General features: G+C 48.0%; 1 protein-coding gene across 2 annotated transcripts in view; it reads left to right on the forward strand.

Annotated features, from left to right (window-relative positions):
* Bcr (BCR activator of RhoGEF and GTPase) overlaps positions 1 to 19389 on the forward strand; it is a 140721-nt gene extending 121332 nt beyond the window's left edge. Inside the window, exons 17-23 of one of the 2 annotated variants that reach the window (XM_015500161.2) lie at positions 9539 to 9598; positions 11327 to 11436; positions 13269 to 13408; positions 14549 to 14683; positions 15584 to 15689; positions 16168 to 16330; positions 16762 to 19389. In XM_015500161.2, coding sequence (XP_015355647.2) covers positions 9539 to 9598; positions 11327 to 11436; positions 13269 to 13408; positions 14549 to 14683; positions 15584 to 15689; positions 16168 to 16330; positions 16762 to 16851 — 804 coding nt within the window. In that variant the 3' untranslated portion in view covers positions 16852 to 19389. The remainder of the gene's footprint in view (positions 1 to 9538; positions 9599 to 11326; positions 11437 to 13268; positions 13409 to 14548; positions 14684 to 15583; positions 15690 to 16167; positions 16331 to 16761) is intronic. The other variant, XR_007341259.1, reaches the window with a different exon arrangement.
* The last annotated feature ends 7756 nt before the right edge of the window (positions 19390 to 27145 follow it).

The following is a 27145-nucleotide window of genomic DNA, read 5'->3' on the forward strand; positions in this document are numbered from 1 at the left end:
TGGGGCAGCCCTATTGGTTCAGCCTCTAGTGAGGGTCCTTGGCTGTGTTATATCATGGTGGGAGCATGTGTAAGAAGAGATCATAGTTCAGAGCAGAAAACCAGAGAGCAATTTAGGGGTCAGACTCCATCTAGTAAGAACTTACTCTCATGAGAGTTCAGGAGTCCCATCTTAATCCTTCCCAAGGTAAGCTCCACCAGTGATCTGGGGCCTCCTATGGGCCCCATGTCTTAAAGGTTCCACCACCTCCATATTCGTACACCAAGGACCACATGTCTAGCTCATGAATCCTTGGGGGTCAAATCACATCCAATCCATAGCACACATGCTTCTCATTTGGCCCTGAAGCAGATCTTTGAGAGAGGGCATTTGATACGTGAGGGGACACTTCCCTAACCTGCTGTGCTAGACAGCTTTTTGTTGTTATGACCAAAATAACCTAACAGAAACAACCTGATGAAGGAAAAGTTTATTTATGCTCACAGCTTTCAGAGGTTTTGGTCCATGGTCAACCAGCTCACTGTTCTGGGCCTGAGGAAAGGCAGAACATCATGGTGGAAGGGTATGGTGGATGAAAGCTTCTCCGCTTCTGACAGCAGGGAAGCAGAGAGAAATATAGAGAAGAAGGGTCTGGAGTGAAGATAAACCCTTCGAGAGCACACCCCCAGTGACCTGCTTCCTCCAGTTAGGTCCTACCTCTATTCAACCATCAATGGATTAATTCACTGATGAGGTCACAGCCTTCATGATTCAATCACTTCTGAAAAGCCCCACCTCTGAACACATGAAACTTTGGATGACATTCCAGATCTGAACCATAACACCTGCTCAAAACTCTGGGGAACCTGGGTGGTAAAGTGAGCAGAGTGTAAAGCTATCACCTCTTGACCTGTGCCCCCATTGCATAGCTTCCCTTCTTCCTCTCCATGTTTTGCACCTTCCCCCAGCCCAAAACATTCCTCACCCACATCCCAGGCCCTCAGACATGCTCCCAGCCTGCATCTTACATAGCCAATAAGGCAAGGGAAGATTCAGATTACTCTAGTCTTTGACTTGAATCATCTGAATCCTCTACCACTGAAGTTCTGGGATTTGACCCAGGCCTCTGTTACTGGTTACCTGGGGGTCTCAGTGGGAAAGAGAACAGAACTAATATTCTCACCTTCCTTCTTTATCAGAGTAAGCCCTCGCTTGAAACCCCTTTCCATAATGCTACCATATATAAGCAAAATCATTCTTTATGTGCACTGCACGTGCTTTCTTTTCAGTCTAAGCACCCTGCCCCGGTCTAAAAAAAAGAGAAAAAACAGAGCTGGAAAGTAGTGAAAGAGGTAAAAACATGTCTTATTCAGAACTGTTGAAATAGGGGAAGAGAAATCTTAGTGTAAACATGGGCTCAACTCCAAATATTGCATACACAAGTGGGATTTTATATCTAATGAGCAGGATGGGGGTCAGTGAATTGAAAATGACTAAAAGGCAACATCATGAGTAAGGAGGATTCTGGCTAAACCAGCCTAATAGGATTCTTGCTGAAGGTAAGTCAGTTGATCCGACATCACCTGGGAAATGGAGAATGAGGAGCCTGATCACATGTCAAGGATGAGCAGAGGAGGTGGGTGGAGGCTGCCTTTCCCATCCTTTTGTGTTCCAGGGACAGCTCAAGGAGAGCTCTCACTTGCTAGTCTTTCCTACAGGCACCTACTTGTCTGGCACCACTGACCCTTGGGCTCTATTAAAAGTAATTGTTCTGTAATTCCAACCACGTGGAAGGCAGAGGCTAGAGGATCATAAGTTTAAGGGCAGTTTCAGCATCTTAGCAAGATCCTCAGCACCTTAGGCCTTATCTCAAAATAAAAATAAAATAAAAAGGACGGGGGATGTATCTCAGGTTTAGTCATTTGTGTGTATGTGTGTGGAGAAAGAGAGATGTGTGTGTATATGGAGATTGTGTGTGTGTGTGTGTGTGTGTATTTTTTTTCTTAAGCTGGGTGTGCAATCCTAGCTACTCAGGAAGCTGAAGTAGGAAGATTGCAAATTTGAGGCCTTCCTGAGCAACTTAGGGAGACCCTGTCTCAAATCTTTAAAAAGGGCCAGGAATGTAGTAGCTCAGTGGAAATGCAGTTGCATAGGGCACATAAGGCCCTGGGCTTGACGGCCAGTACAGGGAAAAATAAAATTATTTATTATACTTATGAAAACTGTAAGACTGTCCAGGACCATTGAGATAGGTATAGAAAGAATGGCAATGGAGGTTTTTTGTTGTTGTTTTGTTTTTTGGATACTGGTTGTTGGAACCTAGGGGTGCTCTACCACTGAGCTATATCCCTATCCCCAGCCCGTTTTATTTTCAGACAGGATCTAAGTTGCTGAAGGTCTTGCTAAGTTGCTGAGGCTGGCCTTGAATTTACAATCCTCCTGCCTCAGTCTCCTAAGTCCCTGGGATTATAGGCATGTGCCACTGTGCCTGATGGCAATGGGGTTTTGAAGTAAGAGGGATTTGGGGCTTAACTTAGAATATAAAGGGAAATTGAGAATTAATAGCCAAGGAATAGGGTAGTAGGTCACCAGATGGAAAGACTAAGAGGTTGATCGGGGTCAGGGGAATTCTGGCTAACCAAATTTAAAAGAATTCTTGCTTAACCAGATGTGGTGGCACACGTCTGTAATCCCAGTGGCTTGAGAGCCTGGGATTGCAAGGATTGCAAGTTCAAAGCCAGCCTCAGCAAAAGCAAGGCGCTAAGCAACTCAGTGAGACCCTGTCTCTAAATAAAATACAAAATTGGGCTGGGATGTGGCTTAGTGGCCAAGTACACTTGAGTTCAGTCCTTGGTACCGGCCCCTCAAANAGTTCAAGCCCTGGTACCCACCACCCACCCACCCCCCAACCCCCACTTCCCCCCTAAAAAAGAGAATTTTTGCTTAAATCAGGCCAGTGTGATTGGACATTACCCAAGGGATAGGAACATGATCAGACATTGAGGGTATAAAGTTTTAACTAACTAAACTGATTTAGCAGAATTTTTCATAAAATTGTGCTCCTGAGGACATGTCCAAAGATGAGGATGAGTTGGAAAAAAGATGTCAGAGGAATTCAACTAGACTTTGGTCAGACTAAGAATCTTTGTCAATTCCCCAGCCCCAACACACTTCTTTTGAACTGAGTGAGTCACTGCCTCCCGCCCCCATCTAGACTTGTTTCCTTACCTGTGGGTTGGGGTGGGAGACCATGGTGTTGTGAGGGCTCCTTGACGTGCCACTCTTAGGTCCTGTTCAGTGTTAGCTGCTATTATTATTCTTATTACTCATCATCATTGTTTGTGAATTGGTGGTGGTGAAGGGCCAATCTGACTCCAGACCCCTGGTTACTGCCTGGGTCAGAGAGATGAATGGAAAGCATGGCCTCTGGGCCCTCATTAAATGGGAAGGCGCTGAGCCCTGTGTGAAATACCTTATGACTCACACTGTTTAGGCAGCAACTGGCCTGGCTCCTGGAGACCTAGGCTCCTGGCAGTGAGGGCTTGTTTATGGGATCCCAAGAGGAAGGAAGTTGGATGAAGGAAGTCAGTGATGCTAATGACCTCAGTCTGGCTTTTTTCTCCCCTGTGGATGCTTTTTACTATGTGGGGTATACCTGTGGTTATCTGTGGTCAAAGCTGTGATTTGCCAGGACCCAGTGTTCCTGAGTCCAGGTGTTCCAAATAACATTAGGCGACTTCCGTGCTGTGCCATGTAGGAGAGCCGCTCCACCATCCACGTCCTGCTGCTGAAAGTATTTTCAATACCCATAAATAAAGTTTTGTTGGAACTCTGTTTAAAAAAAAAAAAAAAGTTGGTGGGGATGTAGTAACCTCGTCCTCCCCCGCTCCAGTACCCCTTTTAGGCACCCTTGACTCAGAAGTTGAGTGGAGAGACTTCCTGTGAGATGAGGCTATTGCAGTTCAGATAGGGAAGACCCAGTGCCTGGAGTGTCCAAGTGAGGATAGGAGGAAGCTCAGATTTAAACGAGAGAGCAGGCCCTGAGGAAGGGGCCCTGAGGAAGGGGCCCAGGAGGAAATCCAGTGGCCAGAAAAACTCACACGCCTATCGGTGGGCAAGAGACATCAAAATTTTCTGGAGTTGAGATCCTGGTTCAGTCTTTTTCACTCCTCCAAATGACTTTGATGAGTAGCTTTTCAAATGACTGAACTGATTGAATTGTCAGGCCTCCACTTCTTGCAAGATGGAGCTCCACAAGGGGAGGGTGGAAGGCTTCCCCTTCCAGAATGGAAAGATGGGTGACTTGTTTAGAACCATGGGCCAGAAAGCCAGAGGGACACAACATACAGCTAGGGGCTGCTGGGGAAGTATTAATGTTTATGGAACAGTCATCAGTGTTGAGAATCTGAGCCCTCATATATGGGTGGTATGTAGAACCCAGGTCAGGGTCCTCTCCAAGCTGACCCTGAGCCTCGTGAGCCATCTGAGCAAGAAAGGCTATCCCAGTCTACCCTCCGACACCAGGAGCTCACTGTGCCACCCTCATGGTAGAGAACCTCCGATGTGCCAGGTCCTGGGAACCCAGGCTTCACAGTTCAGGAGCAGAGAGGCTCAAAAAGAAAGATATTGTGGTTGTGCCAAGAGCCAGGCCCTGCTGCAGGGGCCACCAGTGGCTCAGATGGCACAGTTTTTTACAGGGCACAGAGGAGGGAACTGAGTCTGTCTTCAGAGAAGGACTTTACAAGTCCTTAGCATCCTAATTCTGAGACCAGCCCAAAGTTACTGTCAGGTGTCCCAGCACATCCTGGGCTGAGACCAGGATCTAGAGAGTTGCCAGAGTCAGCAAAACCCAAGGCACATGGAGCCTCACAGCTTTTAGGAATTTCTTCCTTCAGTCATCTTTCTTTCATTACCATTTGTGAATTTTCTAGGTTTTCTCCCATATCCCTGTTCCTTCTCCTTAGGGGGTAAGTTTATGTCAAGCCATGGAATTTTGTCTTCTCCCATGTCCCCTGCTATTCCATTTCTCCTGATCTTTTGTGTGTCTTGCTGGGTTCACAACTCAGATTCTAACAGGAGCATCAGGTTGATCTACTTTTTGTCTATAGGGATTTGCTCATTCTGCACATTTCCCATAAACAAAATCACACCATAAGTGGTTCCTTCCATGTAGCATAATTATTTTGAGGATCATCCATGCATAGCATTATCAGTAATGGCTGAATAACATTCCACCACATATATATCCCATGACTCTGCTTTTCTACTCACCTGTTGGTGGACACTTGAGTTACTTCTACTTTGGGGCTATTTTGGTTGTTGTTGCCGTGAACACATGCTTGTAGGTAGAAGTCTTAGGGTGGATGAGTATTTCTGTACTTGGGTAGACACCTGTGGAATTGGTGGGTCATGCAGCAAGTTGACTTTTGGAAACTGTCCTACTTTTTCCTCAGTGGCTGCACCCTTTTCATCCCAAGTGACCATGTATGAGGGTTCTTATTTCACCATATCCTATTTACACTGGTTATTGTCCCATTTTTTTTTTATTATAGCCATTCATGGGGGTAAGGCTGCCCCCCCCCCTTTTTTTTAACTAAAGATCAAGTCCAAGATCTGCTTGCTATGTACATGCTCTACCGTACTCCCCTAGCCCTATTTTTTTTTTTAAGTGATGTTGGAGCTTCTCTGCAATCAGAGAGTTAATACTGTGCTAAAGCCCAAGAGAACAGATTAGGGTCACTGGGAGAACAGGGTAGGGAGTACCATAGCAGGAGGCCTGATTTCTCTCCCAGCAAGTACATTGGTTCTCTGGTGATCTCTGCAAAGACCCACCCTGGGAGTAAGTGGGTTATGATGCAAATATATGAAGACAGGAGTAACTGGGGATGCCCTGCTGGACCATCTGGGTCCATAACAGTGGATATAGAGGAAGCTGTTGTCTGTGAGGAAGCAAATAAGGCGAGAACAAACATTTCCTTCTTTGGACAATTGAGTCATGCCCTGCCCAACCCCCTGCTAGGGTGGGTGAGATCATGCCCTGTGGTCATCTTCGGTGGCTCATCTGGCTATTACAGACTACAGAGCAAGCAGGGCAGCACTTGGCCCTCAGCAATGCAGTGTAGTTGGGGTACTTTAGGGCCTCATTTAGTGCCCACCCCAATTAGGCGTTGAGCCTTCCCCCATCCCCCTTACCCTCCTGGGACGGATATGCTGGACAGTTTTATTGGCAGGACTCTGGGCAACTGTCTATCAGCCCCACCATTCACTGTTCTTCTGAGATTCCTTGCCTAACCCCTGAGGAGACAAGCAGTGACCTAGATAAGCAGTGACCCAGACCATCCATCAAGGCCACCAGATGTGATCTGACTAGTCCCCATTCAATATCAAGTGCATTCCCGAGGGAACCCTCAACAGCATCCGGAGTGCCTCAGTTTTTCCCTGACTGCTGTTTCCCAATGCTCTCTCTTCCATCGTCAGTTTTTCCAAATCCCAGTCTCTTGTTTTTTCTCTCTGTTGCTTTAAATAACTGCATGAGAGAATGTGCCAGCCTTGAATGCTGTTTGGAGTTGGACTTCTCTGAGGCCCAGGCCTCATCATTGTGCTATTCGTTGTGCAGCTTCTACTCTGCTAAGCACACTCTGTTCTTTGGAGTGGAGCCAACTTCAGGGTGGCCTTTCCTGCTGGATCCACTAATTTAGGGCTGCCACAGGGTCTGGATGCCCAGAGGCCAACATGCCAAGCTACAGATAGATCTGGTGAAGAACTGGCCTAGCAGCATCAGGACCAGACAGGGATAGGTGCTAGATGTCAGTGTTCAGGAGTAGACAATAGTTGGAACCCTGTGTAGGACCCCTCATCACTCTGCTAGCTTGCTCAGGGGAGCAGGGACCACATGCAGGTTGTTTTTTTGCCCTGGGTTCATTGGAAGTAGCATGTGTGATTATTGGGTTGTAAGGTGGGGGGTGTGCAGGCCTTGGGGCAATCTCTAGGGTACTCCTAGCCTGAAATGGACCGACCAGTCACACATGTTACTAAGTGTCTCCAAATCCAGACTACAGGAAACAGCCACTTGAGAAGGAAGCTTGGCTTTTCTGGGCTGAAGAGGAGAGCAAGACACATTGGAATTCCCGTAACCAATAGGCTCCTGTTGGGGGTGGGTGTTGTTTTTCCCATACACAAACAAAAAAATGGAATGCAGGGGTGATGGGAAGCTTCGACCTTGGCCAGCCAGGCAGGGGGTGGGGCTTCCCTTGGAGCCTGGTTAAAAGGCAGCAGAGACTGGGAGCTGGCCACTGTGCTTCTGTCCAGCCCCTGTGGACCTCTCAGAGCTGAGGATGAGAGAATTACTGTCTGCCCCTGCTGCGGTGCAGGGCCTCCTTCAGTACTTACACCCCCGCCGAGCAAGACGGAGCCTGGTAGCCTCTGCCGAAAAGCACCTGTATGCACGAGGCACTGCCCTGTGGACCCATATCCGAGACCTGGTGTGCAGGGGCAAGGTGGGCCAGCAAATGGGCTTTGGTTTCCGAGTAGGCTGGGAGGGAAAGGGTCCCTGTCACCTGCTTGTCTTAAACAACTGCTCCCTCTGCCCCTCTGCTTTTCCAAACTCGGGGCTACTTGTCCATGGCTTTTGCCAATCCTGCCATTTTTTTAGGGCAAGGGACCCCTTGGTTGCTGTTCTCTGAAGGGAAGGGGAGGTATTTGTCCTGTTTAACGTGCTTCTGGGTTTCTGTTAACTTGTTGCTGAAGAGAGAAGGGCACCACATCACTTTTCTTGAGCAGCCAGGACAGAAGTTAGGTAGGGGTGACCAGCCAGCAGCTACACATCCCTTGTCTCTTCTAGTCATACCTGGTCTGGTCTCTGCTGGTCCCAGAACTGGGAAGGGCCTGATGTCATCCCTCTTCTGCATCTCTTAGAGGAGGAGGCTTGAGGTTTGGTCTTGAGAGAGAGCACCTCTAGGGGGATTTCTTTTTCTGGGTGGTTTATAATTAACTGATCCCTCTTCACAGACCTTGCTTCTCAGAGTAGGTTCCCCATGGTCTGGAACGTGGCCTTTGAAAACCTCCCCAGGCAGATGCAGATTAGGAACCTGTGACCACACAGTCCCTTAAGGGAGGGATTCTGCCACCTTTGGGTTTTCTATGTGATTCTGGTATACATTTCATATCTTTTGAAAACGTTAACCAGAAGGATCCACAAGGGAAGGTGAGGAGGGCTCATTTCCTGGGAATGCCTGTGATACAGGGAGAGAGGCCCAGATGCACCTACCTGAGTGGTAGAGGCAGCTGAGCCTCTTGACCTACTCTTGAATCCCTCCTTGTTTTCTACCTGTATCATCTGCAGAAGGCCCAGGTCACTGTGCTTAACACTGTTGTGTGTGTGTGCATGCAAGTGTGTTTTTGCATGTGTGCAGAAATCATGAGCTGTGGTGTGGTCCCTACTCTTAAGTGGCTTGCCTAGTAGGAGAAATGAACCATCACCTGACGCAGGTACTGAGAACAGAAGACCATATAGGAAGTGTATATATGATGTGTGCCATGTTCTGTGGTGTTGGCTTCACACCAGTCTGGGAAGGTTTCTACTTGTGCAAATTCCAGGTCCCACCTGGGAACACGACTCTAATCCTTTGGGGATAGAACCCAGGGTGATGCTTTTTGTTTTGCAGTTCTGGGAATTAAACCCAGGCCCCTATTGTGCCTGACAAGCATCCTACCTATGAGCCACATCTCCAACCCTGGGAAGTATTTTGTTGTTGTTGTTGTTTCTTTTTTCTTTTTTTTTTTTTTTAAACAAGAATCTCTGAGCTGCTTATTGCCAGGCCAGTATCCTTGGCTGTATTTAGTAGCTGCTGATATGAGCATGTGCTCACCAAAAAGCAGCTAGAGAGCCTTCATGGATGGGGGGCAGGTGGCCTGGGCAAGAGACTTTGTTATTTAGGTGAAATTTAGTGGGAGGTACCTGCAGACCAGCCTCTAGACAGTGTCTTATGGAGATCAGAATTATTAGAAAGGCTTCCTTCTGGTCCCTGCTGTGTGATTTGGGGCTAGGCTCTAAATTTTTCTGGGCCTGACTCTTAAATTAAGTCGTAGGACAGTCCTGGCCTGGAAGCCTTTCCCATTACAAGCCAAACCATGGCACAGGGAGAAAACAGTATCCACCATCCCCAGGACAGCAGCTCTTGGATGCCATGTCCCTCAAAGTTGCTGCTGAAATTGGGCTTTCCAAAATGTCCTTTATACTAACCGCTTGCCCTTCACAGAGTGTCTCACAGCAGTCCTATGGTGAGGGGGGTACAGGATCCTGAGCTGTTGCCCCCATACCCAGAGGCAAGATCAGGCCCAGGTAGCAAAGGTCTGGGAGTAGTAGGACCCTGAGGCTCCAGGGCTTTCTAACAGGTCCTCTCTTCTCTTTGGATCCCTCTGGGCCTCTCGATAGAGGTGCTGGTCACAATTTGGCTGTGCTTCTAACTTAACTATGGAGCAGTAGCAGGTGTGGGCCACTGCTGGGCAGGGCCTCTGAACATACCCAAACCTCTGTTAATCATGTCTCTTTTGATTTCAGCTGGACCCCCAGGCCCTGCAGGACAGAGACTGGCAGCGGACCGTCATCGCCATGAATGGGGTATGTTATCAGCAGGGCTAGGAGGCCTGATTCCTTCCAAAACAATCAGAAGGAAGCTAACTCTGAGCTCATATCTGAGAGAAAGTGTGGCTGAAAGAAGGAAAGGCCACTGCAGAGCAGAATAATTTTGCCCAGGAAGGAATCTTTTCCATTTGGTAGCTAGAATACATGCAGTCAGAGCCCAGGTTCTGAGCATACTCCTGAAAGATCTCATGGTGCTACTTTTTTTTTTTTTTTTTTTTTAAGAGAGATGAGAGAGTTTTTTTTTTTTTTTTAATTTCTTTAGTTTTCGGCGGACACAACATCTTTGTTTGTATGTGGTGCTGAGGATCGAACCGGGGCCTCACGCATGCCAGGCGAGTGCGCTACCACTTGAGCCACATCCCCAGCCCCCTGGGATTTTTCTATAGCGACCGAGGTCCCTGGATAGTCTTCAGCTACCCCAGGAAGATTTGTATAGGTTGAGTATTTCTATCCCAAATGCTCCAGACAAGAAGCATTTTGAATATGAATCTGTTTTGTTTTCCTGATTTTGAAATATTTGCATGTAATATCTTGGGGACAGGAGAAAAGCCAACACAAAATGCATTTATATTTTCTACATCTTATACACAGAGTCTAAAGGTAATTTTATGTATTTTGACCCACAAAACATGAGGTCAGGTGTAGAATTTTCCACTGTGGCATCATGTCAGTGCCCAAAAAGTTTTTAGATTTTGAAGCATTTCAGATTTTCAGATGAGGTATGCTCAATCTATTAAGAAAACAAAAAACACCTAGGGCTTGGATATGGCTCAGTTTTAGCACTGCAAAAACAAAACCACACACTAAAAAAGCCCTGGACATATACGATAAAGTGTTATATTAGTCTCTTACCTTTTTGTTGGTGCTAGGTATTGAAACTCTGATCTCACACATGTTAATAATGTGTTCTACCACTGAGCCACACCCCCAGTACTCACTATTTATTTCAATGAACCAGGGATTGAACCCAGGGTGCTCTACCACTGAGCTACATCCCCAGACATTTTTATTTTGAGACAGAGTCTTACTAAATTGCTGAGGCTGGCAGTGAACCTGGCAGTCCTCTTGCCTGAAGCCTCCTGAGGTTCTGGGATTACAGGCAAGTACCACCATGCCAAGCTCCATTCACTTATTTTTTTAAATTGTTATTAAGAAAGAAAGAAAGTTTGGGCATGGTGCTGCACAACTATATACTCTCTGGAACTTGGGAGGCTGAAGCCTGAGAATCACAAGTTTGAGGTCAGCCTAGGTAATTTTAGCGAGGGAGAGGCCACTGCAGAGCAGAATCATTTTTCCCAGGAAAGAATCTTTTTCATTTGGTGGCTGGAATACATGCAGTCAGAGCCCAGGTTCTGAACATGCTGGGCTTAGCAAGACCTTGTCTCAAAAAAACAAATGGGGCTGGGGATGTGACTCTGTGGCTGAGTGCCCCTGGATTCAGTCTTCCATTAAAAAGAAAAGGAAGCAATGGGGATTTTAGGGAAAATTCTGGACAAGCCATTTCTTAAAACCATCCGAACTGTTTGTGGCTCTTGCTGAACTGGACCAGGTTCTTGCCTCAAGAATGGCCTCACCTCACTCTAGAACCTTGAGCTGCTTGCCCTGGGAGTACAAAGATTTGTTGAGACTCCCAGGGACCTCTGGCACCTCGGGCTCCAGGGACCAGAAGAAGTAAGAGACCTACTCCCTTTCTTCCCTTTGCAGATTGAAGTGAAACTTTCTGTCAAGTTCACAAGCAGGGAATTCAGCTTGAAGAGAATGCCGTCCCGCAAACAAACAGGGGTGTTTGGAGTCAAGATTGCCGTGGTCACCAAGTGAGTGGCATGGGTGTGGGCTCCTGCATCGAGAGTGTGTCTCTGAAATTCAGTTTCTGAAGGAAAGAGCAGGCATGGTTCTCTCACCTCTATGCATGATTTCTCCACAGGGAGGCCTCCCAGGACCCTGGGAACATTCTGTATACTTAGCTACCTCCTGTGTTTACTGCAAAACTAGCTTAGGAATGTCCTTGTCTCCTTCCTTTGGAAGCAGTCTGCTGGCTCCTGCTAGACTCCAGGAACTGCCCAAGTGTGGATTTGCTTCCTTCGCTTGGAATTTGTCATGATCCCAGGTTCCTGTTGAATGATTGTAACCTCTACCCCTTTGTCACTAGTCAGTTGCCAGGACAGGCTTGTTTGTTAGTTTCAGTGCAATTCTCGGGGATACAGACCACTTCCTCCCAGATTTCATTCACTTCCCCAGGATGGAATCAGGCTGGGCCCTGACCTTACTGGCCAGGGCTTGTGTCATTCATTCCCCAGGCACTTATGTCTAAATACCATACCTGTTATGTCATAGGCCTGTAATCTCAGGGACTTGGGAGACCGAGACAGGAGGGTTGCAAGTTTGAGGCCGGCCTCAGCAACTTATTAAGACTCTGTCTTAAAATTAAAAAAATAATAATAAAAAGGGCTAAGGATGGAGCTCAGTGGTTAAAGTGCACATGGGGTGAATTCCCAGTATCAAAAGTATAAAATAAATAAATACCACTTCGATTCCTGTGGCACTTCTGGAAGGCTCTGGACATGAGTAGACAAGAACTCTGCCCTCAGCTTAAACCACTCCCCCAACACAGGGGCCTGAAAGTGCTTATTTGAGAGCTGAGGATGGGGTTCTCTTTTCATGCTTAGAGCTTTTTGGGTGGTTTGGGAAAGAGTTTTGGTGTGCCCCTAAATCCAGTTGCAAAACAAGACTGAAGTTAAGGCTGACTTCTGTCTTTGAAGTATTCTTGCTCCAGAGTCCTACATAGATGGAGACACTAGAATCATCTGTTTCTTAGAGTCAGAGGAGAAAAGCAGTCAGAATTACGAGATGCTTAGGCAACCCTGTGGAGTCATTCATTCAATAGATGCTTGTTGAGGGCTTGCCACGTGTAGGGCTCATCTCTCAAGGAGACATAGAGGGACCAGAGGATTCACTTCATATAGCAGTCAGTTGGCAGGATGGAGACCAGGTGTGATTGCCCATCTCAGATGATAAGACTGCTTTCTAGGACACCATAAGGTCACTTGTTATTATAAGGCCTGTGATCTTTTCTTTTAATGGTGTCATTTAAAAACTTTTTTTTTTTGATTATTTATTTTTTTGATTATTTATTTATTTTTATGTGGTACTGGGGATTGAACCCAGTGCCTCACACATGCTAGGCAAACTCTCTACCACTGAGCCACAAGTCCAACCCCAGGCCTGTGATCTTTTAACTGCACTTCCTGTGGCTATCTTCACTTAGAAAAACTTCCTGGAGCTAGAGGTGTAGCTCAGTGGCAGAGCATTTCCCTGTCACGTTTAAAGGCTCTGGGTTCAATCCCCAACACCAAACACACACACACACACACACACACACACACACACACACCACCCCCCAAAAAAGGAAGAAGGTAAGAAAGTCTTCTGACCTTCCCCCAAAATTACATATAACTTGCAAGTGTTCAGCTGCTTCATGCCCTTAGGAAATCCCAGTGATAACTGGAAGCTCATAGAGTGTAAGGAAAGCACACACAGGCTCTATGTGCAGTCCCAAACCTGGGCACCTTCCTCACCCCTGTTTCTGGGTAGGCTGATAGGTGACAGGGCTGCCTGGGCACTAAAGATGTTTCCTCTTCCCTCACAGGAGAGAGAGGTCCAAAGTGCCCTACATCGTGCGCCAGTGTGTGGAGGAGATTGAACGCCGGGGCATGGAGGAGGTGGGCATCTACCGTGTGTCTGGAGTGGCCACAGACATCCAGGCGCTGAAGGCAGCCTTTGACGTCAGTGAGTGTCATCTGGGCAGCGTGGGATGGAAGTGTGACTGGTGGACAACCTGTTGCCTGTCACATCATTCTCTGTACCTTTTTTTTATTTATTACTTCATTATTTACAAATATGAGACAAGCCAAACACAATGGCAGGTACCTATAGTTGAGGCAGGAGGATCAGTTGAACCCAGGAATTTGAGGCCAGCCTGGGCAACATAGGAACACCTTGACTTGAAAAGGGGGCCAGGAGAGAAAGAAGCAGCAACAGCCTATTCAATACCCATCCTAGACACACAGGTTGGACCAGGTGTTTCCATGGGAGTTAGATTGCTGCTATTGGAGTGGACAGGAGGTGTTGAAGTCGCACAGTCAGTGTGGTATGACCATGGCCTGTTTAAGGATGCCATGGGATATGGATATGACCCAGCTCCTGCTGGTACTATGGTGTCTCCTCCTGTTTAACCACCCTCACATGCTACAAGGAAGGAAGAATTGCCCCAGTTGCCAGGCTAGAAAATTCATACCCCAGAGGGTCCTTGATCAGTATTCTCAAAGGAGAAATTACAGAAGACCTAGGACTCAACAGGACTCTGGCTACAGCCTCTCCACAGGGCACATACCGCTTATCCTGACTTGGAGCCCTTGAGGTACTAGCAGTTCCAGCTGGATCCTGCTGTGGTGCCAGTTCCCTCTCGGCAACCAGAGTGGACCTCACCTGTGGTGTGGAAGACCAGTGGCCATCCAACCCCAAAGCAAGGCACCTATTTAAATACTAAAATGATTCAAGTAATCCCAGTGCCTCCTTATTCGTGGAAGATGCCAGTGCCTGGGTACATACAGGGCAGAGCGGCCTGATTCTTGCTCAGGTGCCATGTTCTCCACTGGCCTTGCTGCCTCTCCTGGCCAGGTGCATCTGGCTCCACCCCTGGGCTGCACCTTGCCGAACAGGCGAGCGTTCTGGGGATGTACTCACTTCCCTTGCAACCCTGCACAGACCCAGAACCATGCAGATGCTGGGGAATAATAAGATGAACCACTCAAAAAGGAGGGACCTAGACAGCATTCAGCATCGCAAGGACAGTTAGCCAAGATGGGGATTGCAGAAAACCTGACTTGGCATCCACGTAGAGGTTCTCCATTTCTCTGTTCTTTCTAGATAACAAGGATGTATCAGTGATGATGAGTGAAATGGATGTGAATGCCATCGCAGGCACGCTGAAGCTTTATTTCCGTGAGCTGCCTGAGCCCCTCTTCACTGATGAATTCTACCCCAACTTTGCTGAGGGCATTGGTAAGCACGGAAGGCCTCACAAGAGGCAGCTTCCCTTCCTGTCCACTGCCACCCTTGCAGGGGCCTGAGCTGTGCCTTTCTGCTATGATCCACGCTTCACCCTGACCAGAGAAATCTGACTGCATGGGCCTTTACCCATGCTGAGAGGGCCGCCTGCTATCCCAATCCTTACAGTAAACTGAGAGGATGAAGCAGCTAGCACTGCCTTGAACATGCCACAGACTTTCCTTTCTTTAGACCAGGGTTGAATGTTGCTTCCCAGGCTAGGGAATACCCTACCCCTTTAACCCTGTTGTAGCCCAGTCAAGCAGAGGTTTCCAGCTCAGCTTTTACCCTAAGTCAACCTGGAGGGAGATATCCAAAGGGCAGGGACTAGCATCTGAGGCAGAGGCAGTCTCCACATGACCCCTAGAACGAGTATGCCTACCAGGGCCCATTCAGCAAAGGACCTGGTCTCTCTGAACTGAAAGTGTCCCATACGTACAGGGGCAATGAGAAAGCCTCCCAGGGTTTGGTGGGGCTGGGGCTATGTATCCTTCCTCATCCCCCACTCTACCCACTCATCCCCCATTCTTCCTAGAATGCTGTAGCAGCAGAAAATGACCCCAAGGAAGCACTGCCCATAAGCAGTTCCTCTTATGGTACCTCTTGCTGCTGGTGCATAGGATACTGTTTGTCCCTTTGAGACAGAATGCATTTAGGATAACTCACACCCCCACACAGACACCCATCACAGCATCCTCACTGGGGGACTAGTGCTGTGTGAGTGAGGATGACAACTGGCTTGGACTGTTGAGTACCTTTGAACACAGGCCCTGAGTATCCCATCTGACCAACCTTGAGAGAAGTGTCCAGGCCATGGTTATGACCCTGAGAAGTAATCCCTGCCCTACTGTACAGCTCTTTCAGACCCTGTTGCAAAGGAGAGCTGCATGCTCAATTTGCTGCTGTCCCTCCCAGAAGCCAACCTGCTGACATTCCTCTTCCTTCTAGACCACCTGAAAAGGTATCCCTGGGTCTTTTATAGGGGTCTAGTGTTCCAAGACCCCAGGAAGCAGGGTGGGAGTATCCCCTGGGACCAAAGGTCTTTTCTTGCCACCCCTGTTACTCACCCCCACTCCCCGGAGACTTCTTCCCTCTGCATCATGGCCTTCAATGAAAAGCAAGGTGCTTCAGCCATAGCCAGCAGTGTACTTGGACCCTGCAGTCACCCAGATCATGTCCCAGATCTGGCCCAGCTGCCCCCTGGCCATGGGTGCTCTTTTCCTTAGGCCCCTCAGACCTAGAAGTCCTAGGGTGGAGTCTGCTTTCAGCACAATCAGGTTGAGGTCCCTCCCTCCCCAGATGATTGTGCTGTGGAACCAGCACAAGGCAGCAAGGGGTCTTGCCTGCTGCCATGTTCCCTGAGGGTTCTAGGACCCAACCCCTTTACCTCTGTATCAAAGATGGTGTCAAACAGCACCCTTTACTATGTCCTTCTACAGAGTGGCTGAAAAGGAGACCGTGAACAAGATGTCCCTGCACAACCTTGCTACAGTGTTTGGTCCTACACTGCTCCGGCCCTCAGAGAAAGAGAGCAAACTCCCTGCCAACCCCAGCCAGCCCATTACCATGACTGACAGCTGGTCCTTGGAGGTCATGTCCCAGGTATGGGGAGATGAGCTCCAGCCCATGCCACCTGGCCTGACCAAGGTGGCCTCTAACTGTCCCACCATAAATTCTAGCAGCTATTCCCACCTCCATTGTATAGAGGTGATGACCAAGAGTAAGAGAGAGGGTCTTGCCTAAGCCCATATGTCTGAGAGGGGAAGGGAGAGTCTCAGCTGCTGTGTCTACTTCTGTACTGTGTTGGACTTCATAGAACCAAGCCCACCCCCTGGTCCTCCTGTTTTAAGACTCGACCTGAGTCTTAAAACAGTCCCACATCTTATGGCATTAGGAACCTCATTCCAGGTATCTTGCTGTGAGGGGCTCATGTCACCTGAGCTGATCTTGTGGGCTTGGGCCAAGAAATCTTCCTATCTGTAGCAGTGAGTGACCTTCTGAGCCACTTTCTTCTCCCTACTCTACTTGGGCAGGTCCAGGTGCTGTTGTACTTCCTGCAGCTGGAGGCCATACCTGCCCCAGACAGTAAGAGACAGAGCATCTTATTTTCCACTGAAGTCTAAAGGCCCAACATCATCTCAAGAAGCCAACAGAACAGCCTGGGAACCTGTGGTGAAACGGGCCATCTGAAGAGTGGGAACCGAACCTTCATGAGGTGTAACTGGGCCATTCCCAAGAGCCAGGCCATCTGCCAAGAGACAGTACCCAAAGTAGAAGGCCAGGTGGCTGGCACAGATCCCGTTGGTCTGCAAACACGTCTGGCCTTGGACTGTGGTTTTTCCATGCCGCCACCAGAGGGCGCCCCAAGCCAGCACGTCTTGGCGTGCAGGCCTGGCTCCAGGGAGAGAAGGCGGAGTGGTTTTTATGAACTTAATTTATCAGAGTTTAAAAGATTTCTACTGGATCTCTTGTCAAGATGCACCCTCTCCAGGGAGAAGGGAACACCACCAGATTCCTTCATTATTGTGTCTTGAATAAACACTGCTGCTGCTTTATACTGTGGGGGCCACAGCCCTGTCCCTGTATGGGTAGGGGCATTCCGATTTCCCTAACTTAGACTCCATTTGTAACAGGACTTGAGAAGCTAATTCAACACTGTGTAGTGTCATGCCTCCATTCACTCCCTGCTTCTTTTTCTTTGTAGAAGGATTTCTGTCCAGAAATGGGTCAGCTTTCTGCTCTTTCTTGTTGCTTTATTTTTTGCTATTTGTGCATTCCTCTGAAGGCAGTCCACCTGCAGCCATGAAATGTGCAGGGACCAGACACTGGGGGAGGGAGGTCCAGGCCACATACCTTATGATTCATTCTCCAGGAAGAGTGACCATGCCTACCTATCCTGACTGCCCACCTGGCTCTCACTCTCCTTTTCAGTTTAAAAGGGCCCTGATTTCTCTGGCTTCACTGTCTGCACTCTCAGCCTCTACACAGATGGCTTCATTTCCTGGCTCAACTGAACAGACTCAGTTAACTTTTGTAAAAATTTCTTCTCAGCAGCAGCAGCTGGCTGGTAGCTTGTTTTAAAACTTTGATCCAAAATAGCTTTTTGATACTTGAATATTTTTAAGTTTTATACATAGTTTCTAATTTTTTTCCTACCAGATTCAGATACCTAATAAGATATTAGAATGTACTCCGTGGACAGTCTGTGTCCCGGCAGCATTTTGTCTTCCTGTAAGCTCTAGTTCCATTTTCTTATTCTGACATCTCAAGCATATCAGGATATGATGGGTTAGGAAAAGGCCAAGCATGGGACGGGGGTTCCCATCCCAAAGTAGGTGGGAGGAAAGGCCTGCCTGCCGCACTCCTTCCCCCTGTTCCCTGCATCTTTGCAGAAGGAGCCTGAACATTTCTCTAACTCTCCCTGAGCATCAGGCTTAGAGAAAAGAGAATCGGGGAGGCCATGAACTTGTTTGAAAAAGGGAAACCCATGAACAGTTTGTATCACTTTTTTAAAAAGTGGGGCTGAAAGGAAACAGAGGTCCAGTTTCCATGCTGCTCTTGCAGGAGGAGGGGATGCTGCTAATCAGAGGAGGGAAACGGCATGACTCAGGAAAATGTATGTCGGTTGTCACAAGAGGACACTAATACCAGTAGGACACTGTCCCATAACCCTTCCCACATCTGGGGAGGGGAAAGGTGTTGATGAGCAAATCCTGCCAAGCCCACTACATGAGGGAGACCCCTGACACCAGGGGCGATGCATCTCCTACTGTTTCCTCTGCTTCTGAACCTGCCAAAGCAGAGGGCAGAAAACAAAGTCACTTGAAGTTTCTCGTCTATACAATGTTTAGTTGTGCTTTTTTTTTTTTTTCTCACAGAGAGCAGAGCCGCCTTCCCGGGTGGTGTAGACAAAATCAGCCTCTGTCTCAGCACATTTCTGGACCCAGTGGGCTCCTCTGACCTGGCTGCCCATCCCCATCCCTCTCAGCTACCCTCCAGCCCTGCAAGGGAGACAGGTTTTGCTTAAAAAAAGCCAAACCCAGCCCTTGTGTCTACCTACTCCCTCTGGTGTCTCATGATTTGCATCTGTCGCCTTGAAACTGGAAAGCAATATATCGTCTGTGCCAATTCTCTTTCCTTCACCGGATTCCTTCCTCTTTATACTTTTTATTTATATAGGATGTGTGCTGTTTAACAATGGAATGACCACTCTTTCTCGTGTAGTTATAAAAGTGCTCCCCCACGGCCAGGCCACAAGAGCAGTGGTGGTTTGGGAGCCGGAGCTGCCTCCATTACTCTATCTCATGCCTCACAGGCCTGTGGGCTGGCTGGCTAAGCCAGTGTGGGGCTGGAAAAAATATGGTGTTCCCCAGGAATCAGGGGATTTGGCCTTCCCCCTACAAAGCAAGCAAAGGCCCAGAGCCCAATGCAACTGTCCACAAGGTATGGCTGCAGGTCTCTAAAGCAAAAAGTGATGCTTTCTTGCCTCAGGGCCTGGGTCCTGGGAGCAGGTAGCTTGGCTTCCTGTCTGTAGCCTGGCCTTCTCCCTGCTGGGCGGCTGGTCTCCTGGCAGCTGTGATCCTGCTTTTGAGCTCAGCCATCTGTATGCCACTGTGGGGGGAAAGGATTGCTGACACTTTCATTAAAGTTACCTGAGACTACTCGAATTAGTGGTGTTTTCCGGATTTAAAACAACAACAACAATTGGTGCCTCTGGGAGAAATCCCTGAGCTTCTGGCCTGGGGGTTGGGGAGTACAGCAGAGCTTCCTGGCAGGTGCAGAGGAGGGTTGAGTGTATGGAGGCCCCACTGTTGGGGAGGCCACCAATATGGGAGGAGGTCAGCACTCCCTGCTGTGGGAAAGCCAGGCCTGATGGGGTTTGGGCACTCACCAGCAGGCACAGCCAGACAGTCTTAGGACACAAGGAGCAGCAACCATGACCCTGCAAACATGGGACTGTGGTTTGGGCAGGGACCATGGTGTTGGCTCAGGGGAGGAAGAGAAGCCACTTGGGAGAAGTAGTCACGACCCTGCAAGTGAAACAAATGGCGGACTGGGCAGCTGGTTAGTGCTCCTTTGTCATACTGGGTCCAGGAAGAGGGAGGGCTCTAGTCTCACACAGCCTGGGCCCTGGCGTGAACTCCTCAGCCTCAGTGGTTTCTGCTGGGACTGCAGTGGTAGTGCTGGCAGGCCTGGCCTTTCTATTGCCTACAAATAGGACATGGTCACCTCCAGCCTTGCTCTCCAAAGCCTGCCCAGGGAAGTTGGACCCAGGGTGGAAACAGGCATGCAACATGGGTTCTATCATGATTGTGGCTGGGTCACATCCACTCTGCTGTCTGGTTCCCCTCAGGTCAGAGCCTACATTAGATCACCCTGAGGTTCCCCAGGCAAGAGCAACTCACCTGGCAAAGACTACAGATGACCAAGGAGAGAGCTGAAGGGTGGGTGAGCCCGGAATCTTCTCAGCCTCCCCATCTCCTCCTCAGCTGTGTAGTTAGCTCTTTTGGAAGGCTAGAGGGGGATGTTATATGGTCTCCTGCCTGCAGTGCATGCAGCATTACCGTCACTGACGATGGAAGGTTGTAGAAGTGTCCTGGGGAGAGACTGGTCACCCTTCACTGGCCCACTGGTGATCTGGCAGAGGTCATACTGAAGGCTGGACAAAGCTGTACCTCCACACTTGGGTACTCCAAAATTTCAGCAATGCTGTCCCCACCCCACAATCATAAGGGTTGATATTGGGCCAACACTCACTGATAAAGCTGCCTATACAGTAGGCCGTTCTGCCCAACCTGATGTCTGTTCACCAGAAAGGGCTGCCACTGAGCACCTCACTGAGTATCTAGCCCCTAAAGGGTTACAGTTCGCACCTCTTCCCTACCTACCTGGTCCTGTTTGAAAACACAGTCTATGGCTATAACACCCTAAATGTGCCCTATCTCCTCCGAAAACACACACACGCACAAAACCTTTCTGTGCCTCTCACCAGAAGCTGATTTTTCTAGCAAGAACTGACTATCATACCATGTTTTTGAGAGTGGGAGCCAGGCCTAGCCAAGCACAGGCCAGTGGCATGGCCTAGGAAGTAGGACCATTCACTGCTTCCTCAACTCTGAGGTCATGAACACCTTGAAGAGCTCTCAAATCCTCATAATCCAGTCTGTTTACTTGATAGATGGGGAAACCATGGCCCTCAAAGAACCCAACCCTATTCGGCATCCAGAGTTAGTCCATGAAGAGACTGGGATCTCTGTCTTCACACTCCTTGACCTCAAGCTTGCCACCTTTCTGCTTGAGCAGATGATATGGGGTCAGACTTCGATCACCAGCCCTGGCCTGGATGTGACTATGCTGATGTGGGTGGGCCCAGGCCAATGGGCTGAGAATCCTGGCAACGTGCCCTATCTGAATAAAGGGAAGTCAGGATTTCAGATAGAAATCTTAGAATTTTTATACCCACCCATAAAAGAAAGCTTTGCTTGCTTTTAAAGGAAGCATTTATAGTCTAATAATGGGAAGTCCCAAATACTTCTGGAAAGATAAACATTTGAGAAATGGGAGGGGGGTGACAGCCCTTGAAGAGGCCCAAATAGCTTTCTCTGGAGCAGTGGCCACAGGTCAGTGGGCAGAACTGGGACTGGAGAAGGTTCACTCCCAGAAGAGGGGGAGAACTGTCAGATCCGGGATCGAGGGTATTGGAGCCCAGTTGTCCTAACTGGAATGAGAGAGCTGCCAAGAGATGGGTCAGCTACCAGGCAGAACCCTGCATCACCCCAGTTCTTACTAAAAGACCAGCCAGTGATATGACAAAGATAAGCATGCACTTAAATGGATTCCTGGAAGACAGGTCCTTATTCAATCTCTCAAATATGACCAGATTAAAAAGAGGACCAGCTGTTTGGGGTTAAAATGGTGCCAAGATCCCTAGACCCTGCAGCTGGATCAGTGTCACATGGCAATGAATTCTAACAAAGGCCTTCTCTGGCCACTTCTGCAACTACAGCAGAGGGACCTTCAGTTCTCCTGAGGACACAGTCCACATACCAACAATTTTCCCATTCCTCTCCCATGGACAGAAGTGGGCAGGAACTGGGTAGGACCTGACCAGAAACATTCCCAGAGCTTTCAGTGACTGTCAAAACATGAGTCCCACAATAAGGTCATGTGTATTCAAGTGTGATTCTCATCGAAAGAAGGGACCTGGGAATGGAGCCAAAACAAGTTCAGGTCCCCAAGTAGCTGTTGGTTGGTTCAGCAGCCACCAGAAGTGGTTCCAGGATGATGGATACAAGAGAGCCTGAGCCACCCAGATGCATTGCTCCCCCCAGAGGCTCAAATGACCATGGGTAGGTAGACCTCCAAACCCCAGAGCACAGCTCCACGGGGCTGACATGGGAGATCTAAAGTCATTGGGGGTGGGTGGGGCATGTGCTACAACTGCTCATTTTGAAAGAGCTGCAATTAAAATTAGATGACACCGTGCTGCCTTACTGGGGTCGACTAGCCCCCTCCCCAGGTTTCACTCTCCTGACTCCCATCCATGCCACCCAGCACCCCACTGAGCTTAACCTCTCACTGCTGCTTCTGGGCTCCAGAACTAAAGGGGGCTAGCTGGAGGAGAAAACAATGTAGAGGGGGGGAATTGCTGCCTGCTCTACTTTTTGAAAACAAAATTTTAAATGTTAAAGGGGGAATAACAGAGGTTATTTGGAACAAGCTAAAGAATCTAAGATCTTTGTGTTCTGTTAGATAAACATTCCGGAGCTGGGTTTCTCACACCAGATTCTTTCAGCTGCTGAGGGCTAAGGAAAGGCTGCTGGAACTCCCAGCTATGGGTGAACACTGCAGGAGCCCCGTCCACCCTGGGGAGGCTGACCTGTTTGAGCTTACACTCTCCCAGGTCAACTGCTCAAAACCCACCTCCTAGCAGGGTCGCCTGGGGTTGTGGGATTATACCAGTTCCCTTTAGGTCTGGCTGGCATTGCTCATACCCTCCCCAGGCTCCTTCCTGCCCACTGGTGTTTTTAGGCTCCATCTCTCCAAAGCTGTTGGAGACTGAACTGTGTTTCCTTCCCTTCCCCAATTAATATGTTAAAACCCTCACCCTCAAATTGACTATATTTGGAGACTAAGAAGTTAATTTAGGTTAAGTGATGTCATAAAGGTGGAGCCCTGATCCAATAGGATTAATGTTCCTATAGATAGCGGAGGAGACACCCCAAGATCTCACTCTCTCTGCAGGTGCACAGAGAAATAACCATGTGAGGACACAGCAAGAAGACATCTATACGATCTTGGGCTTCTGGTCTCTTAACCGGAAAGGAAATAAATATCTGCATTTTAAGCTAGAATATGGTATTTGTTATGACTTCCAAAGCTAATAAAATGGCTTTCAGTTGTATGGAGTGGGAGGTGCACTGGGGATTGAAACCAAGGTGCTCTACCACTGAGCTATGTCCCCAGCCCTATTTTTTCTTTTGAGACAAAGCCCTCCCTAAATTACCCAGACTGTCTTTAAATTTATGATCCTCCTGCTTCAGCCCCCTGAGTAGCTGGGATTACAGATGTGTGCCACCAGGCTCAGCCTCTGCCATTGTTCATAACCCAACACACACAATCAGCTCTGGACCCTGAGTCCTTCCCCCTCCCTTTCCCTACTGTTCCATGTTCATGACACTCTTAGAGGGCAGGGGCTGTCACCTCCCTCAGCCAGAGCTACATCAGCCAAGACTCTGGGAATACATCCCATGTGACATCCTTCTCCTAAGGTCAGTGCAAATCACTTCCAATTCAAGGTCACCTTGAAGCTCCTAACTACAGCCACTGTGCAGCCATGAATAGGAAGGAACATTCATGCTGTGACCCACAAATTTGCTTGTTTCACTGTGGAGGTTTACCTTAGGATGCTCTTAGGATGCCCACAGGCCTAGAGCAGTCTTTTCCCCAACCTCCTCTGCTACTCCATTTGGAGACACTCTCCCCTCAGAGTTCTGAGGTTTTTACCTCAGTACTTCCCAGGCAAAGTAGTTGAGAAGCAGCGGTGCCTGAAAGGCTTGACCAAGCTGACCCCCCAAGTAGAAGGGGATTCATGGGACAATGTGGATTTCTTTTTTCCCCCAATACATTTATTGTTGTTGTTTGTTGTTTGTTTTGGTACTAGGGAGAAACCCAGGGGTGCTCTGACACTAATAAGCCACATCCTTAGTCATTTTTATTTTTAAACATGGTTTTTGCTTTGTTGCTGAGGGTCTTGCTAAGTTGCTGAGGCTGGCCTCAAACTTGTGATCCTTCTGCCTCAGCCTCTTGAGTGGCTGGCATTATAGGCATGTGCCATGGCATATAGCTCCCCTGATTTTTTTATTGTAATAAAATACACATAAAACTTACCACTTTAACCTTTTTGCAGGGAGAAGGGAGCTGTGGATTGAACCCTGGGCTTTGCACATACTAGACAAGTGTTCTACCACCAATTGGCAGCCTCAGCTCTATCTTGACCATTTCTAAATATACAGTTCAGTGGTATTAAATATAATCATTATGCTATACAACCATTACCACCATACATCCCTGGAACTCTTTCACCTTGTGAAACTGGAACTCTATCCCCATGTTAAATAAAATTATAAGAGGCCATACATGCATTTGGACTGAGTTCCTACACTAAGCACAATAGATCAAACCAAAATGGAGTCACCCGTGCTAAGGTTCCATGTCACCCAGTCAAAACTAAGTTGTTTATGTGATCTTCTGATAAGTCATGAGAATGAGAGATTATGTGTAAACCTCCAAGCAAGCCAGTTTTGCTAGTATTTAAAAAAGAAAAAAAGTCAGGCTGGAGATGTAGTTCAGCGTTAGGTAGAATGTGTGCTTTGCATGTGCAAGGCCCTGGATTTAATCCCAAGCACTGATAAAAGTGGGGGCGAGTCCCTTTTACTTTATTCCTTACAAAGAAAATATTTTTGAAAGAATCCATCCACTTTTGGTGGGTGGTGCTGGGGACAGACTGCATTGTTCATGCCAACTATTATATGCTCTATCACTAAGCTAGATCCCCAGCCCCTCCAATCTTTTTGTTCTTTGTTTCTGCTTCCTTTTTTTTTTTTTTTCGGTACCAGGGATTAAACTCAGGGGTACTCAACCACTGAGCCACATTCCTAGCCCTATTTTGTATTTTATTTAGAGACAGGGTCTCACTGAGTTACTTAGTGCCTTGCTGTTGCTGAGGCTGGATTTGAACTTGCCATTCTCCTATCTCAGCCTTCCAAGTGGCTGGGATTATAGGCGTGTGCCACTGTGCCTGGCTAAGGTAAAGATCTTAAAATGAGATCATCCTAGATTAGGGAGAGCTTTAAATTTAATGACAAGTGTCCTTATAAGAGAAAAAAATAAAAAGAGGAGAAGACCCAGAGACATCGAAGAACACCATGTGAAGATAGAGGCAGAGATCAGAGCAAACTGTCTATAAACCAAGGACTATTAAGAGTCACAGGCAGGGGCTGGGATTGTGGCTCAGCGGTAGAGCGCTCGCTTAGCACGGGCGGGACCCGGGTTCGATCCTCAGCACCACATAAAAATAAAGAGACATTGTGTTGTGTCCATTTATACCTAAAAAATAAATATTAAAAAAAAAGAGTCTCAGGCAGCCACCAGAAATGAAGAGAGAGGAATAGCTAGCAGCACGTGGTGGTTCATGATAATTCCAGCTTCTGGAGAAGCTGAGGCATGAGGATTGCAAGTTTGAGGTCAGACTCAGAAACTTAGTGAGACCTTGACTCAAAATAAAAAGGGCCGGGGAAGTAATTCAGTGATACAGCACTTGCCTAGTATATGTGAGGCCCTGGGTTCAATCCCAGTATCTAAATAAATAAGTAGGTAAATAATAAAAAGAATTGAAAGAACTGAAGTCGAAAGTATAATAGCTCAGTGGTAGAGTGTTTGCCTAGCATGCTTGAGACTCTAGGCTCAATCCCCACTACTGCAAAACTACTGCAAAAGGGGTGAAAAAGTGGGGGGAGAGTGGGCACAGACAGATATCCTCTCAGAGCCTCCAGAAGGAAACCGCCCTGCTGACACCTTGATTTGGACTTCTGGCCTCCAAAACTGTTGAGAGAAGAAATTTCTGTTTGTTATAAGCTACCCAGTTCATGGCAATTTTCTAAGGCAGCCACAGGAAACTAGTACTGTCATGCCAGCTAGTAAGTCAAGAAATCATGGGCAGATCCCAACTCTGCAGCTCCCACTTTTAAATGTATTCCTGTTCCAGACAAACACCCATCAGTTCCCCAATGCATTCTAGGACAGAGGCTTAATGGGTTAGGGTAGGGGCCAGGGACACATACACATAGGTCACTCAGCACTTGGTAGGGGTTCACCACAGTGCTGGACACAGAAGAGGGCTCACTCCATCTGGGGACTTTGGCCACTGTCTTCCAGTCCCTCCCGCATCACCACCCTTGCTCATGAGAGGCCCTGAGAAAGCAGAGAATGCCTTCTCCTATGTCGCCTCGTTTATCATCTGCAGAAATTCTATGTCTACACCTTTTTTAGCCCTGGTCCCCTCACTGACAGGTGCATCCCTTCTTTGCTTCACAAACACACTCTGCTTAATCAGAGGAAGGAGAGGGGACTAGTTTGGGAAGAGGTATCGACAGAAGATGTAGTCAAGGCTGCAGTTGCTGTTGGCTTGGCCCCATAGGGACTTGGGATACCAGTCAGACCAGCCAAAACAGACTTCTGTTCAGTCATGCAAGCCATGAGAAAGCATTAGAGGGGCTGGGGGCATATTTCAGTGCTAGAGCACTTGACTAGCATGCACAAAACCCTGGGTTCAAGGCCGAGCACTATAAGGAAAAATTTAGAAAGGAGAAAGTATAAGAAAACAGAGACACAACTCTCTCTTGACCCCACACTTGTCTTTGCAGGCTCACCCCTGCTGCCCTTTCCTTTATGCCCAGGACAGCCTTGTTTGGGCTGGTAGCTCAAGACCCTGTGGGGTCAAACCAACAGCAACTCTAGCCTTAATCACCTCTGATGTCAGTGTCTCTCCCCATCCTTGTCCCCTCTCCTTCCTCTGGCTGCTATAACTGACATGGCCTGGTGAAGGATTTAAAATTAGCTTGTCTTTCTTTATTTCAGATCTTCTCTGAACTGCCTTCAGGTTTTCCTATGAATACAGTGTCATTTTATTTATGTACTTTGGGTTCTGTGTTAGTCAACTTTTTGTTGATGTGACAAAATACCTGAAAAAATCAACTTAAGAGTAGGAAAGATTTATTTTTGCTGAGTGTTTCAGAGGTTTCAGTCCAGAGTCACTTGGTTTCATTTACCTTGGCCCTGAGGTGAGGCAGAACATCATGGCTGGGAGTGTGTAGTAAAGTGCAGCTACTTACTTCATGGTGGCCAGGAAGGAGAGAG

This window comes from Marmota marmota, unplaced genomic scaffold, assembly GCF_001458135.2.
Source record: "Marmota marmota marmota unplaced genomic scaffold, marMar, whole genome shotgun sequence".
In the NCBI taxonomy this organism is placed as follows: Eukaryota; Metazoa; Chordata; class Mammalia; order Rodentia; family Sciuridae; genus Marmota; species Marmota marmota.